Source organism: Erigeron canadensis, chromosome 6, assembly GCF_010389155.1.
Source record: "Erigeron canadensis isolate Cc75 chromosome 6, C_canadensis_v1, whole genome shotgun sequence".
Classification (NCBI taxonomy): Eukaryota; Viridiplantae; Streptophyta; class Magnoliopsida; order Asterales; family Asteraceae; genus Erigeron; species Erigeron canadensis.
Window position 1 is genome coordinate 38,255,989 of NC_057766.1, and position 17,449 is coordinate 38,273,437.

General features: G+C 29.3%; 1 protein-coding gene across 1 annotated transcript; it reads right to left on the bottom strand.

Moving 5' to 3' along the window:
- Positions 1-529: 529 nt before the first annotated feature.
- On the bottom strand, positions 530-7,356 carry LOC122604838 (cationic amino acid transporter 6, chloroplastic-like). The gene is made up of 5 exons (XM_043777701.1): positions 6,966-7,356; positions 6,477-6,699; positions 6,049-6,397; positions 1,587-1,818; positions 530-1,095 (listed from the first exon to the last, which is right to left on the bottom strand). The coding sequence occupies exons 1-5, from the start codon at positions 7,354-7,356 to the stop codon at positions 530-532; spliced, it is 1,761 nt and encodes a 586-aa protein (XP_043633636.1).
- Positions 7,357-17,449: the final 10,093 nt, after the last annotated feature.

A 17,449-nucleotide genomic window follows, 5' to 3' on the forward strand; every position in this document is an offset into this window, starting at 1 on the left:
AAATAGTCCCTCTTCCACTTCTCGAACATTTGTAGCTAAATGGCCACGTTTTATCACCATGACCAACTTTTGGCCAAACAAATAACAAGGCAATGATCTTTTTTGTCATCATCTGAAACGCCCAATACCTACATTCTTTTCCTTTCATTCGCTTTTTGTCAAGTTACCAAAAGTTAATTAGATAAACAGACATATATACTAACTCAACTTGCCAAAATCTACCATATAAGCTCTATCTATGTATCCCTGTTCAAATAAAACACAAAAATACGAATAAAGATAGAGAAACGTTCTAATATATCTCCTTCAAAATGTATCATATCAACTGATATAAAAAGAATATAACATCGGATTATGTGACATGACAATAACATAGTGATAGCATATACCCCATATAATTGTGTGTACGACATTAGATGATATATATTTTATGGTATCATTCGCCCCCTTCTCATTAATTTCTATAGGCAGAATATTTTACTAACTAAAATGGAACTAAAATACTGGCAAAACATTGGTTAATTTTTTGCTACTTGGGGGTGCGGCCTTCAAGATCAACATATTCGACCATGTTTTCATCGTTCTTTTGGCTTAGAAGCCCTTCTTCCTCGGCATCAAAGCTAGCATGAACACTATAAACAACATATACAAGAATTGCAAGAGCCGAAAAGAAGCCAAACCGTGCATAAGAAGGTCCATCAAGATTACCTAACAAGAATATATTCAAGAAGATTGAGACACATGGTATCCATGGCATCAATGGGACCCCCCAAAGGTCGGGTTTTCTTCCTTGAGGAACCACATAATTAAACAAAGTCGCTAATCCAATGGCGACCATGGAGCAAGCACCAAGCGCATAGGCCTTAGGCTTGCCAGATGGCACCAACCACCATAGTAAGGTGAAAATGACACAAGTGCACGAAAACGACAACAGGAAGGATAATGTGGGCCATGGGCTCTTGGTCTCTACTGAGACGTAACGCCTGTAGATGACCGCATTCGCAACCATATAGAAGACGAATAGTGTGCCAATGGAGACAAGGTTGAGAAGCACATCTAGCTCGATGAAAAGGGCAATCGTTGCTGTAAAAATCCCTAAAAAAAAAAAAAAAAAAATTGACGAAAAGTTATACAGCGTACATCATAGAGAGATTATTGATTGTTTTAAACATCACATCATATGTTTTTGTAAGTTGTAATGGACCCTTTCCCAGCATATCAGCAATACATCTTTAAAAAACCAACCTGGAAGGTCAAAGTCAAATTCAATGTGAATATTGTCATACCACTTTAGACACTGTACTATTTAATCATTTAATCCCATTATATTGATTTAAAAAAAAAAAAATACACAAGACCCACATCATGCTGCAGATTGGTCTTCCAATACAAGAATAAAGATAATATTTTTTGCACCCAAGAAATGTCCTCAATGGGGATCTACTTTTCCTATTCAAGGACTTTCACATGTTTATCCACAACTTTAGCATTACTAAATAAAGTAACATGAATTTAATTAACGCAGATTTCGAGATCATCCGAAAATAAAAATAAGAAGACATTTTTCTTTTCCAAAATTAACTTACCAAGAAAAACAGAAGCATTGACAGGGGTTGATGTTTTTGGATGGACCTTGGCAAACCAGAGAGGGACGATACTGGACCGCCCAATGACACATAGGTAACGGGCCTGTCCCAACATTGCTACTAATAACGATGTTAGGATCCCGAAACTGGCCCCAACACCTATCACATTAGACACCCAATTCCATGATCCATTATTTGTAAACGCCCCTGAAAATGGGGCTTCCGGGTTTATCTACAAAAAAAACATCTCTGATCAATGATACCGTCGTTGTTCTACAACGTAAAATCTCAAAGCACGATGACAAAGTCACATGTTGTATCTTCTTCTGGCAGTCATTAACTGTGTAATTAGCAACTAGCTAGCAAGCTTTTTAATTTTTACAATTTTGGATTGAAAAAAATAATTCCTTTGTCCAAATAACACGTACGTACTTTGCATGGGTTTAATTAGCTCGAACAATTTGTTATGCTTATAGTAAAGTGTAAACAAAGAGTTTAGATCACCAATATCTTATTGATCGATTGTGTACGTGAATCAAATTCAATAAATTGAGTTGAGTGAAAGAAAAAAGGGATTTTATCATATATGTCCTTCTTAATCTCTTAAATCACAGATTTACCCACTTGAGTAGGATAATATCACACATACCCATTTTAAACACTTAAATTCATCATATATATCCATTTTATTAATTCTAATATTAAGTAAATCTCAAAAACCTTAATATTTATAAATTAAAATCTACTTGACCATTATGCCCTCTTTAACAGCGGAAGATTATCCCCAATCCCCTCCATTTTATTTCTCACTGTAGTGCATAGTGATGATAACTTCCAAGATGAATGCTATCAATCTGATTTCTTATACCAACATATATAAAAGGCATTTCAATGAGTGAATATCTTCTTCTTTTTGTTTTTATGAAACCTGTTTATGTTTTGTTGATTTATCTTAGAGTGCTGCATATTTATATCATTGTATGCATGTTTACCTAATTTCTGAGTACGATCAATATATATTAGTAGGTGATTATATTTGGCTTTTATATATGTAATCCGTTTATTGTAGACCCATTTTGCATTTTTGAGAAAGATTAGATCTTTATAACATTTTTGTCTAAGTTTATTCTTTTTTTGTGGTCTTAAAAGATGCAGATTTGAATTTTGGTGAAACAATTAGCTTTAGAGACACTGTTAGAGTTATATTATTGTCTAATTTATGTTTGATAAAAATAGCCTGATAAGTGTTTATTTTTGTGTCATTGTGTGTGTACCGTATCAGGTTCTTTAGCAACATAAGTGTGTATATACTTTAGTATTTTTATAGTTGTAGGTCTATAAAATGTTACCACAATGTTAAGTTGTGTGTGCATATGAGAAGAGAAATGTGCTAATGTATACCCAATTACAGAGGGAGATTGAGATTTCGGTTTGTAAGATGTTTTCATGGATTTATTAAGGGTATGACGGGAATTTCATTATGCGAAATTATATTTATTAGATCTTTTAATGAAATGGATATATATGTGAAATTTAGTACTTACATTGGTTTTATTTGATATTATATCATTTAGTTGGGTATATATGTTATTTTAAAAGTTATTAAGGGGATATATGAGATTTTCTCAAAAAAAAAAAGGTAAAATCAGCTATACTTTTATCATAAAAATCAAAGATGAACTTTTGATATAAAGAATACAAAACTTTTTTATGTAGATTAATGACCGTACTTAAATGTTAGTATAATCAATAAAATCTTTAAATCAATTTCTATAAAAAATAATTTATCTATCTTTAAATATTACAACTAAAATAAATCAAAGTGAAAGTGTGAAACAAAATTCCGATGGTTCGTGTTGTGGCCGTTATTAGTATATATAGAGAGATAAATAAAATCCACATATTGTTGAAATTAAAATTCTACTATAATCAATAATAAGCCAAATGCTTTGTAATTTGGTATATGTAGAGACAAATTAATTAGTTCTATAACAACATAGTTTTGTCCAATATATAATAATTTACTTTAATCGTAGTTAAGATGAAATTTCTAAGGGGCAATAGCCCCTACAAAAAATATTTATATTTTAATATTAATTTTTTAGTAAACCTTTAAAAATCATATTCTTATTACATATTAGTCTCTAAGAAAGTTAGACTTTATATTTCATTAAGTACTTTTCCCTTATAGTAGGTATTCAACTTCTGTCACTAATCGAAATATATAGTGAAGTAATTAGAAAGATGACAAAGTGATGAAACAGATTGAAACCGTTCGAAAAACTTACACTTTTTCGTTTTTGCAAAATACAATTTGCTATGTCAAACTTTTCATTGGAAATAGAAGTTTGTTACAATTTGCCAACTTGTCACAATTATATCAATATTTTACTAATTGTTATAAATATATAAAAACATATTTTCTATCTATACTCTCTTATAAAAAAAAACTAAACCTCACTCCCTCAAATTAAAAAACTTGATATACACATAGCGAAAACTCTAACTCACAAATCGTCCCCTTCCCTCCCCCCTTTCACATTCCACCGAAAAAATTCATTAGATCTTCGGCCGCAATGAAATTACTTTTTCGTACGTTAATAACCACACCACCACCGCCGCCCTAACCGTCACTGCATTGCGCGGACACCAATCTAGTCTATAACCCCTTATAAAGCATATTGACCTATCTTATTTTAGAAAAATCGACACTTTTTTATACCCAAAATACCCTTATGTCGTAATCTAATTCACCTATACACCTAATCTATATTTTTATATTATTTAATAAATAAAACAACCTTTATCTAAAAGTTATGGGGAATTTATCTAAGATATCATTAATTATTAAATTAAAATATTAGTCATTTATCCAAAATATCTTCATTAATCTTTTATATCAATTACTTTTATATCAATTATTTACACTACCACTCGACACCGCCTCCACTACTGACAGTCCCCCCTGCACACCATTGCCGCCACAACTACCGCCGCATTGCGCGAGTATCGTGATAGTTTAAATAAAATACAACGCACTTTCTTACTATATTACATAGATCGATGCACTCAGATAATACTATATTTTTATTCTAGCGTATAAAATCTTCAATTCATCTCAAACATAACGATTCTTTAAAGCCGTTACATCTTTTGGTTTTTGTCTAGTATATTCAATGACTATAGTTATCTATACTTTAAATCGATATTTACTACGCTCATTCATTTCTCAATAAATGACACCATTCAATTTGCATAATAAGAGTGTATATACAATCTTCGTAATAGTAATAATGCGAGTAATATTTAGGCAACCTTCTTTTATACGTCAAAATATCTTTTAATAACAAAACACCCATCAAAAGCAAAACGTAATACAATCAAACAGCAAGACTTTACTTTATTAAAAAAAAAAACTTAACCAAAAGTAGGCAAATAAAGTTATAAAAAGACACATTTGTTACCAACTTACCATTAACATTTTAAACTTATAAAAACATAAAAGCTTACTTGTCATTTTGTCATGCAGCTATATGTAATCACTAAATGACAACCTAACAATTTTACTCTTTTTGTAATAAGATGCTTTATATACGTGTGGCATGCAAATCAAGCGGTGGTGAAGATATATATATATATAATATATATATATATATATATATATATATATATATATATATATATATAGGGTAACACTCCAGTGAGAACAGCCTTAAAATAAGAACGGTGAAAACACTTAAAAAAACATCATTTTGATGCATTAAAAGTTCATAAAACTAACATAGTGCTTAACTAATTATCATTATTTAAGTGTATAACAACACATTGGTTTGTCAAAATAAAAAAAATCATGTTTTTTGTTTTGTGCATCCATCTTGGATGCATATTCTTCAAAATAATGCATTCACCAAAAAACGTGATTTTTTCGATTTTGACGGATCAATGTGTTGTTAAACACTTAAATAATGATAATTAGTTAAGCACTATGTTAGTTTTATAGACTTTTAATGCATCAAAATGATGTTTAACCGTTCTTATTTTAAAAGTGTTCTTATTTGATTCTCATATATATATATATATATATATATATATATATATATATATATATATATATATATATCATCACCCACAAGCAAACACACATGTTCAATGGAATTTATAAAAATATAATTTCAATTATATATACTAGTATGTAGCCGTGTAATGTAATGACATCATATTGTATTTGTCAGTCACCAACTTTTATGTTCTCAGTATCAATAATCAATATTGTTATTTTATGCTACATGTAATTATAATAATTTTTTTTATTTCCATTCTTTTAAAACGAAGTTAATTAAATGAATTTGGAAATGGTGAGAAATACTTAGCTAGTTGTTTTATATTTATTTACCTTATTAGATAAAGATATGTAACTTAATTACTATTTATTGCAAATAACTCGTAAAAATTAAATACATACCAGATCATAAGGAAGTAGCATGGACATTGAAGTAGCCATCAAACAGTAAAGAATAGTAACCAATAAAACCGATCCGGTAACTCCAACAGGGATATCCTTAACCGGGTTTTTAACCTCTTCAGCCAAAGTCGAAACGGCGTCATATCCAATGTAACTTAAATAAACCAATGTAGCACCATTAAACACCCCCGGTGCACCAAATGGAAAGAACCCGCCCGCCCGATTCGGGTCAGATGGTTCATGAAAATTCTTCACATCACCTTTCCAAAATCCCATTATGACCACAAACAATATGAATAGAATGTGAAGTGTTGTTAATACCATATTCACTACCGAGCTTTCTCGCGTGCTGCAACAATTAAAAATATTTTATTAAATTACATATAACGAATTAATTAATATATATATTGTTATAAACAAATTAAAACCTGTAACATATGATGATGGTTAGGATTATTATCACGAAAACCGCAATGAAATCGATTTGATTGAATCCTTTAGGCAATGAGGATATCGTTATTCTCCATTTGGTTTCCGCAGAAATACCAATGGCTGTTTTTAGATAAATAGTCAAGCTTCTTGCCACGGCCGCATTTGAAAATACATAATCCATGATTAAATTCGCTCCGGTTAAAAATGCCATAAACTCCCCTGCAGATCGATCGATAAAAAAAAAATATTAAAACTATCAGACGGACACGTTAGTATATTAATCGATAAAGTTATTATACAGTATATTATATATAGATATAAAATAAACCAAATGATACTCAGTTGTGTCGTATCGACAAAATAATAAAAATAAAATAAACTATTTTGAAAAGTAAAAAAACGATACTTACTTCCGTTATATCAAAATAAAATAAAGTAGCGAGAGATGAGATATATGTATAATGAATGAAGAAATAAAAACGAACCGAAAGTAACGCGGATATAACTAAAGGCACCGCCAGCAACAGGCATGTGAACAGCAAACTCGGTATAACAGAAAGCAGAAAGCAAGGCGCAAAATCCGGCAATGGCGTAAGAAAGAATGACGGAAGGGCCAGCTTTTTCATGACTAGCGGTGCCAGTGGTGACAAATACGCCGGCCCCGACCATTCCTCCGACGCCAAAGCAGATTAGATCATACCATCGGAGAGTTTTTCTCATGTTACCACCACCCTGCACTACTACATGGCTTGTTTCTTCAAAGGTGGTGAACACCGAGCCGGCTCGACGGGCGAGCCGGCTTGGTGTAGTGCGGAGCGCATTGATGTATGATTTGAAGCTTGAGAAAGAAGAGCGACGACGGTTATCCATTGCCATTACTTTCTTTCTCTAAACTTGTAATGTATATATGATATATGAACCACGCATGTTCTTTGTTACTATATATATACATATAGTTCGTCAATCGGGTACATATTTGATAAAAGTGTAATTATTCTATATCATCTAATTATTTGTTTAATATTGATTTGATTTTGTAATTATAGTTTTAAGTAGGATACTACTGTATAAGATATTTGGTTGACTATATACATGTATTTTCCCAAAAGTTAACTAATTAAATTCAAACAATTAAAAAGTAACCATATATATATACTCCTTGTATTTAAAATATTGGAGAATGATAGCTATAGGCTATGGAAGTTTTCGTTGCATACAAAATTTTAATTTTTATAAGGAAAATGATTGATCTTTCTAAATTTTTAACTTAAAGATTTTTCAAACCTTTATAAACGTGACAAGTGTATTCCACTTAATCTTTCTCTTAATTCCCCTTGAATTTTCACATCATGTCACCATTCAATAAATTAAGTAGATTTTTAGGCTAATGAATTAAAAGGATTAATCATTTCCTTTTTATGATACCAAAAGCTTGTTTTTTCAATATCTTTTATACATGTCAACAACAACATATATTGTTAACAAGACTCTTGGAATATACATATCACACCATCTCAAATGGTTAAGGTAATATATGGATATTACTCATATGATTGTGAGATTGTCTCATTGGAGTAACATACTTTGTGAGAAATGCTATTATGTGGTAGTAGACACAATTACGACACCCGTGGCCTTCCCAACCAAAAAATTGAAATGTAAAAGAATAAATAAATAATAACTAAATAATGACGTAATGTTATTAATTAAACTAAAATAATACAACATTAAGTTTTTTTTTTAATGTTCGTGTCACAGGACGGCTAATTGTTGCATCCAGTTGGGCAGACATTCACTAGCGACCGATCCACAAAGTCAGGGAACCACATGGGAGAGAAAACCACACAAATATAACTGCTACAGAAGACACAACACTAAATTTGAAAAAAACCTTGCTTGCTCGGATTCGAACCTTGGTCTCCCAAGACCCAAACTTCATTGCAAGACGAGAATGTCCACTGCGCTATTAAGACAGGCACCAACATTAAGGTATTTGACTCAACTTCATATGAAATTAATATCAAGTTACTAAAGGAAGTACAAGTTTCCATATTAAAATATTCGATCAAATTATCATTAGAATGTCTACATATTTGTCATTATTAATTGGTCTAAATATTTTAATCAAAAAAATTACTTTAGAGATATTAGAGATAGGGATGTGCGTGGTCCGTTTTGGTCGGTTTTTGTTAAAAATTTCAACCAAACCAATGTAAACAGTTTGACGATTTTTAAAATCAACTCGTCCAAATTGTTATGTCAAACCAAACCGACCAAAACCAATTAACCGGTTTGTTTTGGTCTGGATAAACGGTTATCATACTTTTGACATTCAATATATAAAAGTTTTTAAAAATACCAAATTGCAAATGTTTCACAAATGCTTGAAACGCAAAGTATTTTGAAAATAATAATTGGAAATAAATAACTGAAAATAAAATGTGTATTTTCAAACAGCAACAAACTTTTGAATCCTTCTTATTAACATCAATCTTTCACAAAGTATCTTTGAAAAAGTTAAGATTAGCATTTAAATATTTTCAAGTTAACTAATAATATATTAATTATAACTTATGATATTTAATATATATATATATATATATATATTAAACATACTATTAATATAATTTAATGGTCCGGCTTGATTAAATCAGTTTGATAAAAGTCTAAAACCACTAACCAAACCATAATGGCGGTTTATGAAAAAGGCAAACCGATAGTCTAAGTTTTTGATTTTAACCCGACCAATCCGTCCAATTATTTTGGTTTAGCCGGCTTTGACCAAACCGTGCACATCCCTAACTAGAGGAGCACCAGCCTAATGCAACGACAATGTTAGTGAAGACGGACGACGATAACGGTGGTGATGGTAGCGTTGTAGTTATAAATGTAAAATCAGTTGATGTAAAATGGGATGTATACTTATTTTAAGCGTTGATGGTTGCATCTTGTAAATAATGTAATTAAAGTTTGGATATATAAGGTTGAAAAATATTTTGATAATACATTTAGGGTGTTTGGTAGGAGTGAATCAAAGAGAATGAAAATGTAATAGATAATGAATATAGTGGGAAATAGAATGAGTATTTGGAAAGAGAATCGATTATGTCGTTTGGTACAAGCAGAGAATGAATATATAAAAAATGCTAAATTTTAAATTATAATCAAATTTAATACATATAACATCACTAAAACAAAAACAAAAAAAATTAAAAATTTCCATTCCCATTAATTTTTTACTTTTCATAGAGAATTGAATCGATTCCCTATTCTCGATTCTCTTTCCCATTATTCATTACAACCAAACATGAGAAGTGTTTCTCATTCCATTTTTACTCTTTCCATTCCATTGTATCAAACACCCCCTTAGTGTGTGGGTTGAAAGGAAATGAAAGTTGATGGGCAATTTAAGTATTTTAAAGAATAAGATATTAAAAAACATATTACATCATTACTTGATAGGTGTATAACAAGTGTTATTTTGAACTAAAGTTATAAATAAATGTTACTGTATTTTCTTAACATATTATAAATACTAATAAATACTTTTTAATATTTTTGCTTTTCATAAAAATTGAATGACATGGATTTCATGTTAATATGTTTTTTTTATTATTATTATTCTTTAGAGAAAGCATATGACACAACAATATTTATTTAATTTTGACACCACTCGCGACAAAACCATTCCAAACAAACTAAAAATAATGTCGAAATTTTATTTACTTTATTTGGATTGCACATACACTTGTTAGTTGTAGAATAGAAAGAAAAAAGTAGAGTGGCACACTGGCACCCGTGGATTTTGAATTACTGAAAATGACAAGCGGACAGTAAAACTAACGGCGGGCGATGGTTTTAAAGTTCAGTCCTTGTAGAATTTGTTATTTGTTATTTTGGTCCTTTTTCGTGTTGAGGATCAAGTGACTGCAACATCCAAGAATCAAGAGTGTAGTATTGTATTTGTAACAGGATAAAAGTTGTTATACAAGTAGATAATGATAATCCACCACTAATTTAATTACAATTATATTCAACTTATAAATGATTGCACCAACCCCAATTGACTCCACAAAAGCGTTATGTAAAGATACAATTATTAGGATTTTGATATTTCTATGTCATAAAAGTTTTGTTTTAACTTTGAACCAAGTAGCTCAATAGTAAAACATTAATGCTTTATTTTTCACTTATAATAAACAACAAACATTAAAAAGTTATATTACAATAATGATTAACTTTTAATTAATATTACATGACTTAATTAACGTTGAATAAAAGAAAAAAGCTTTTGACAACTAAATCGATCGGGTGAGTTTCAAATATTTCTTTATTTCTCACAAATAATGACATTTTAGTCAATATGACATATGTACTAATGTACGTGTATAGAAACTTATGAATATCTAGTATGTTTATTTTTATATAAATTGTAACTAGATAAAAGCATGTAAAAAACAAATAATATATCGATATAAAGAATTGTCAAATAAGATAACAGTTTCATTTATGTAAAATTGGAGCATCGGCTAAATAAAAAAATATTGTAAGTGACTTAACTTTATGTTCTGTGGATATAGAAGTAGGGTTCGTACTTTCGGTAAAAGTATTTTGAGTTTAATATTTTGTTTGTCACACGGATTAGCAAGAAGTTAAGGGTTCACAATATAGATATCAGAAATTTACCTTGACAATCTGTCAAATATGAATTCCAATCTACACCTAGGCACGGATTATATTACCAGTTTATTCTTTACATACCATAAATCACACGAGTCTAAATCTAGCATCTTTTAATGAAGAATTAAACTGTATTGTAAGTCGTAACCATTCTAAACGGAAAAGAGTCAAGGACACATGACTATCAGTAAACAAACTTTATTTCTATTATATTATAAAGCATTAGTTTTCGTCAATTTTTTTCCTCTTTTTAAATTTGAGAAAATCTCAGTCACTCATTTTCATCTTTCCTCAAATCTTAATTACTAATTTTTTTTATCTCCTTTATAAATCATTTTATTCTTCTAATTCATTCAAAATCTTTTATCTCAAAAACCGTACATAAATATATGAATGTTCTTTAAATTTATGTTTTTTCCATTAGAGAGGTCATTCGAGATACTTTCGACGAATTTTTAAATCCGATGGCGCATCCTGTACGGCTAAGGCATTTGACTATCACACTGTATGACATATCACTTCTTATGACCTATCATACTCTATGACCTATCACCCCACCATCTCACCGTTGTAATGCGCGAGTACTTTCTTTCGTAAGCTCTTAATGAAACAGAATTAGTCTTTTGGCTCTTTCTTTAGGCTTTCGGAAGCACCCGTTAGTGGAAGACAAAATGAAAATTAGGGCAACTCAAATTGTCTTTTTGTAAGAGGATCATGACAAATAATTTCGAGAGTTGTCCAATAAATCCATAATAAGAGTTGTAGACAGGTTTCGATTGTATCACGTCATAACATAAAGCTAAACTATTAAACATAAAATACTTTGATGGTCTTCGGCTCTTCGCATTAATTCATTTTGGATAAATTAATTAGTGATTTTTTGATGAGTTGCAACTTAGATCAACATAAATAATAATAAATAAAAAAAAAACTTTCAAATAATCATTTAAAGGTAAACTAGTTTTAAGGGTAAAGTTTATAAGTGAACTATTTATATAAGAACACATATAATATAGAGTATAAATCGATTTATTCGTATGTGAACGAATTTATTTACATATATTATTCATGCATGAATATCAAATTATAATTTAAAGGTTCTTATAGTTCTTCTGACCAAAATAATTTTCACATAAACCTTTTTCACTAGTTTAATTAAGACATAAATTAAATAAATAAATAGATACATCATAAAGAATAACAAATGTTAACTAATTGTAAATTCATTTGATCATATTCACATATTTTTATATGTAAGTAAACTGACTCGGATAATATATAAGTACAAAGTAAATAATCTTTATGAATATATATATATATGGATATATATATACACATGGAGATATATATACACACACACATATTTTTACAAGTTATGTATATATACTTAAAAATTTAATTGATATTTTACTGAGTCTTTAGCGTTCTTTATTTTAAGTTAATGTATTAAATTTAGGAGAGATATATTTGGACCAATTTGAAAAAGTATAAAGATTAATATTATTTTTGACCAATTAAAAAATTAAAAAACATGTTCTCATAAACATAAATCAAAGTTGAAAATTATCTAACAATATTTATTTCTTTAAAAATGATTTTAGGATTCTTTTATATATATATATATATATAATATATAACATAATATAATCTCACTAAATTGTATATTTTTTTAGTTTATCAATAATTTATACTTTTTAGTCTAACTAAATACTTAACTTATAATTATTTAAAATTTTCTAAATAATTCTTATAATATTTTTAATATAATTAGCAATAGTCAACAATGATTTTAACATTATTATATAACTTTTAAAGTGATGTTTTTATTTTAACTTTATTAACTGATAATTTATTAATTTAAATTCGTGTATATGATACGGGAATAAATTCAATATATGTAATAATAGCTCACGAGAACTTCAAAACAAGAATTCAATAAACATGGTTGTTTTTTTTTAATATGATAATATCGATGATGACGAGTGATAAGTTTTATTGAGTATTCGAGTTTGAACTAAAATTGATAATGTGACGATTCATGTAGGATTGAGTACTGGGCTACCACTCCCTCCCTTTAATGATATCTCAACTGAAAATTTGACTTAATGTAGGTTTGATTAGATAGGAACATAAAGTTACAAATTTGTATTGTGCACTACCCTCTTAACATTAATGATTAAATTACATACACTACCCTCTTAACATAAAATTACAAATTTGACTAAAAATTTGACTTAATGATATTAGATACATTACCTTCTTAACATTAATGATTAAATTACAATATCAATTATTTATCTTTTAAAATATCTTCATTAATCTTTTACATCACTTTTACATCAAATATCAAGACCACTCGACGCTGCATCCGCCATCAACAATCGCCCTCGCCACCACACTGCCGTCGTCACGATTATCATCGCATTGTGCGGATACTGTGCTTGTAGATATATAAGTAAAAAGGTAAAATGATGAACGTAAAGTTGACTATATTACATGATTACTACGTCTTCAGTCCTCAATCCTCACCTATTTTTTTTTATCGATTTTGTTGACTCCGTTATAGTCATAGATAAGTTAAATACCGGTCTTCACGTAAAGTCATGACTTAATTTGACAATGGCAAACATATCCATTTGGAAAATGATTTTCATACCATGATTTTTAATTTATCTATCACAACGTATAAATTTTACAGCCGGTACAAAAAATTATTGAATAGTTGTGGAAAATCTTTTAAAATAAGTGGTACTAATATCAATTCCCTATCCATATATTCAATTCTCTCTTTTATAATAAAAGATTTTCCAATTTTGGACATACACATCTTTTCTAGGAGCATAGGTTACGATTTGTGAAGTTTTCCTACATACGTACATCAATCTAAATTCACTATTTCAATTTTTGGCGAGTTCTATCTACCAATAAACTAAAACAAGATTCAGATTTTCTTGAAACGACACGTGCCGTAATCATTGATCGACACGTGTCATTTTAATTTATTTATTTTATTAAAATAACTTTTTAAATTGTATATAGATTCAATTTCCTTATTAGATTTAGAATTAAACTCTAACTTTTGGCTTATTAATACAAAAGACATTATAATATTATTTGATTGATCATTTTCTCATTAATAAATTGTCTCGTTATCATTCTCAATTATTCAACTTATATTACTTCTATTACTTATATAATAATAAATTATTAACATGAAGATTTTAGAAATTTGAGTTTACGATTCGAAATCACAAGGTTATTTTGATGTGATTATAAAAAATTTAAGGTAAATCTAAAACTTTAACGAAACAAATACAAGTATTATATTTATCATTACTGTTTTCTTATAATTTAGTTTCAATCATCGGTTTACTATAACCATAATTTTATATTCACAAATCATGTATAAGAAATATTTGAATTATGATACAATATATCTATATAACTATCGTATATCGTACGAGTATTAGAACTAGTATAAAAAAATAACTAACGTGTTTTTTTTCAATAAGGGTAACTAACATTTACTTTGTGACAATTTCAATAGTCAAATTTAAAACAGATAAAGAAATACCATTGTAAACCGCGTAAAACCATCACCGTAAATCTCTACACTTGAACTGTTGAACAATAGGTCGTAGATATTACTCGTATTATATTAAGATAAACATAACCTATCTCATACCATTATAAATAACGGCTTATAAGGGATATTAATATTATAAACTTAGTTATTCTAGAATGATAATATTAACGTGACCCGGTTAAAACAATATAATTTAAATCACCTGTTATGATATTTGATCTATACCTGTAAAACAGAAAAAACATCTTCAATCTCATATCCGATAAAACTTATTAGTTATCTTGGTTTAAATAAACTAACATGGTACCCGCGCAAATGCGGCGGCAGTGGCCACAATGCGACGGGCGGCGGTGGCGACTGACGGTGGTGACGACGAGTAGTGTGGGCTATTATGTAAGTCTAATAAATATAATGGTTAGTATAGTTATTTTAAAGGTTGATGGACTAATGGTATTTTTGTTTCATTTAGAGTAAGTTGTACTGTATTTATGAGATATTGTTTTAATAGAGGGCGATTCAGACATTTTCCCTCATGTAACTTTCAACAAGGGGTTCATTCTTTTTAATAAGGAGTATAGATATTAACGAATTTCAATCGATTACTGGTATTAATTTATTTGTATTCTATACATTTTGAGTTAAAATCCCTACTTGCTTAAGTGGAAGTATTATGTTAATCTGATAAAATCTTGTGGGAAAGATTCTGGGTTGTTGGTTTGATATGGACAATGGACTAAAGGAAGATATCATGACACATTTTATTGTTGACCTCTTTAATTTGGTTGGTCTAATTTACTTTCTAAAAAGCAAATACCCATTTTTGGTATGGTCTTTCAATAAGATTGGCTCTCAATCGGCCAAATATGCCTACTTGCAATCAAATAAACTTTTGTATCTTGTTAATATAAACTATTGAATTGTAAAAAAACGAATATAAAAGTTCTAATGTAGACGAGTAATTAATTTTTTTTTTTTTTTTTTGATAACATCTTTGCATTATGTTTAAGTGATGTTTACATATGACAAATTATATTGGTGCAACAAAGGAAACATAGTTTTAGTGGGTGTTTTTATTTTATTTTGCAATTGCATGAATACACGGATTACTTATAGATACAAAGGCTGCAATACGACACTCATAAAAAAAAAAGATGTTAAGTCTAGATGTGTGATTTTGGGAAGGGATAAAAGTTGGGATGGTTACCGGTTACAAACATGTAACCATATCAAAACCGATGAATACCGAAACCACAAGCACCAAAAACCAAGTACCTAAACCATACCTAATTCACTAAACCAATACCAGTTTGGTACCGATTTCGATACTAAGATTTTTAGTTCTATACTTTTATACTTTAGATAGATATAATGCAAATCAATAAAAAGGAATAAATGAATTAATTAGCAATGGATAGTTAAGTAAATAAATCTTGTAACTTATTGGATAGCATGATTTGGAAAAAGAAGTTGATTAAGTATGACGACTCGCTGCTATTTAATTGTTAGACTAGTTACATTTTCCCCATAAAATAGTTTTTTTAAATGCTCTCTTGTAATGTTAAATTTTTTTTTTTCCTATTATGGTAGATATTCACCTTCGTTATTAGACTCCTAATATATCTCTAATTCATAATTTATAAATACAAAGCTTATTAACCGTACGGTTGATCTCTAGTTAATGGAATTACCTCTCTTTCTCTCAACTCTTCTTTCAATAAAAAAATTGGCCGACTAAAATTTTGAGGCAACATTCTATCTAATCTTCATATACTTTCGGCTGACAATTCTTTTTGCAAGGTATACTGATCTCTTTTGTTTTATAACTTTCTCATGGTTAACCATTTTTCTTGTATTAATTAAACAAAGTTTTTTCTGTTTCATTGAGAAACCTTATATTTTCACACTTGTAATGTTTTTTACTTTAAATTAAAATTATATGATTTTATCAAACAAAGTTAACCATGAGATCTGATAGTGATAATCGTTGTTAATATTTATTATAGTCATCGAATTAAACAAGTTTTTTTTTTGAATTATGGAATTACCTCTCTTTCTCTCAACTCTTCGATCTTTCAATATTATAACAGTTCCTAGTATTATTTTTATTTATTTATTTATTTTAATCTGTTTGAAAGGTAAATTTCGCTTGAAAGATGTACTCGTATATTCTAACTCTAGTGAATTTTCACTACTAGTACTAGGCTACTAGCACACTAGCACAAGGGGCAAGTACGATGTAAAAGCTATACCTTCCATGGAGAATTGAAGTTGATTTGCGATCAACTCAATATATCAAGAACTGAAAAGATATTCCTATATCTTGCGCGCTCTCTAGTTTATAAGAAAAGATCGGAGTGCTCATCTTGAACTTGCGTATGATCTTTCCAAGTCCTTTACTAAAGAAATGCAGGGAAAGTCAATCCGTATTAAAAAAAAAAAACCCTCCATGCTTTTCGGTATTAAATTCGATCGGTTTTGCTATTACCTAACCGGTTTGTACCGAAACCGTATGGATACTAATATCGAATACGTACAATCGCAACCAGTACGAATTCGATTTCAGTTTTTTGAGATTTTTGATCATTCATTACATAAAAGGAGTTGCCCGACCTGATTCTTTTAATCCAATAAACCATTTTGCTGGAAGTTGGCTCTTTATAGTAGATTTTCCATTAGCTCATTTTCTATAGGCGGATGCAATAT

What these genes read in the sequence shown, in the direction of transcription:
- LOC122604838 (XM_043777701.1), bottom strand. Translation starts at nt 7,356, where the DNA reads ATGGCAATGGATAACCGTCGTCGCTCTTCTTTCTCAAGCTTCAAATCA. An exon ending in TGCTACTTCCTTATGATCTG is followed by an intron (nt 1,819 to 6,048) that starts GTATGTATTTAA and finishes TTTTTTTTGTAG; the next exon opens with ATAAACCCGGAAGCCCCATT. An exon ending in CAATGCTTCTGTTTTTCTTG is followed by an intron (nt 1,096 to 1,586) that starts GTAAGTTAATTT and finishes TTTTTTTTTTAG; the next exon opens with GGATTTTTACAGCAACGATT.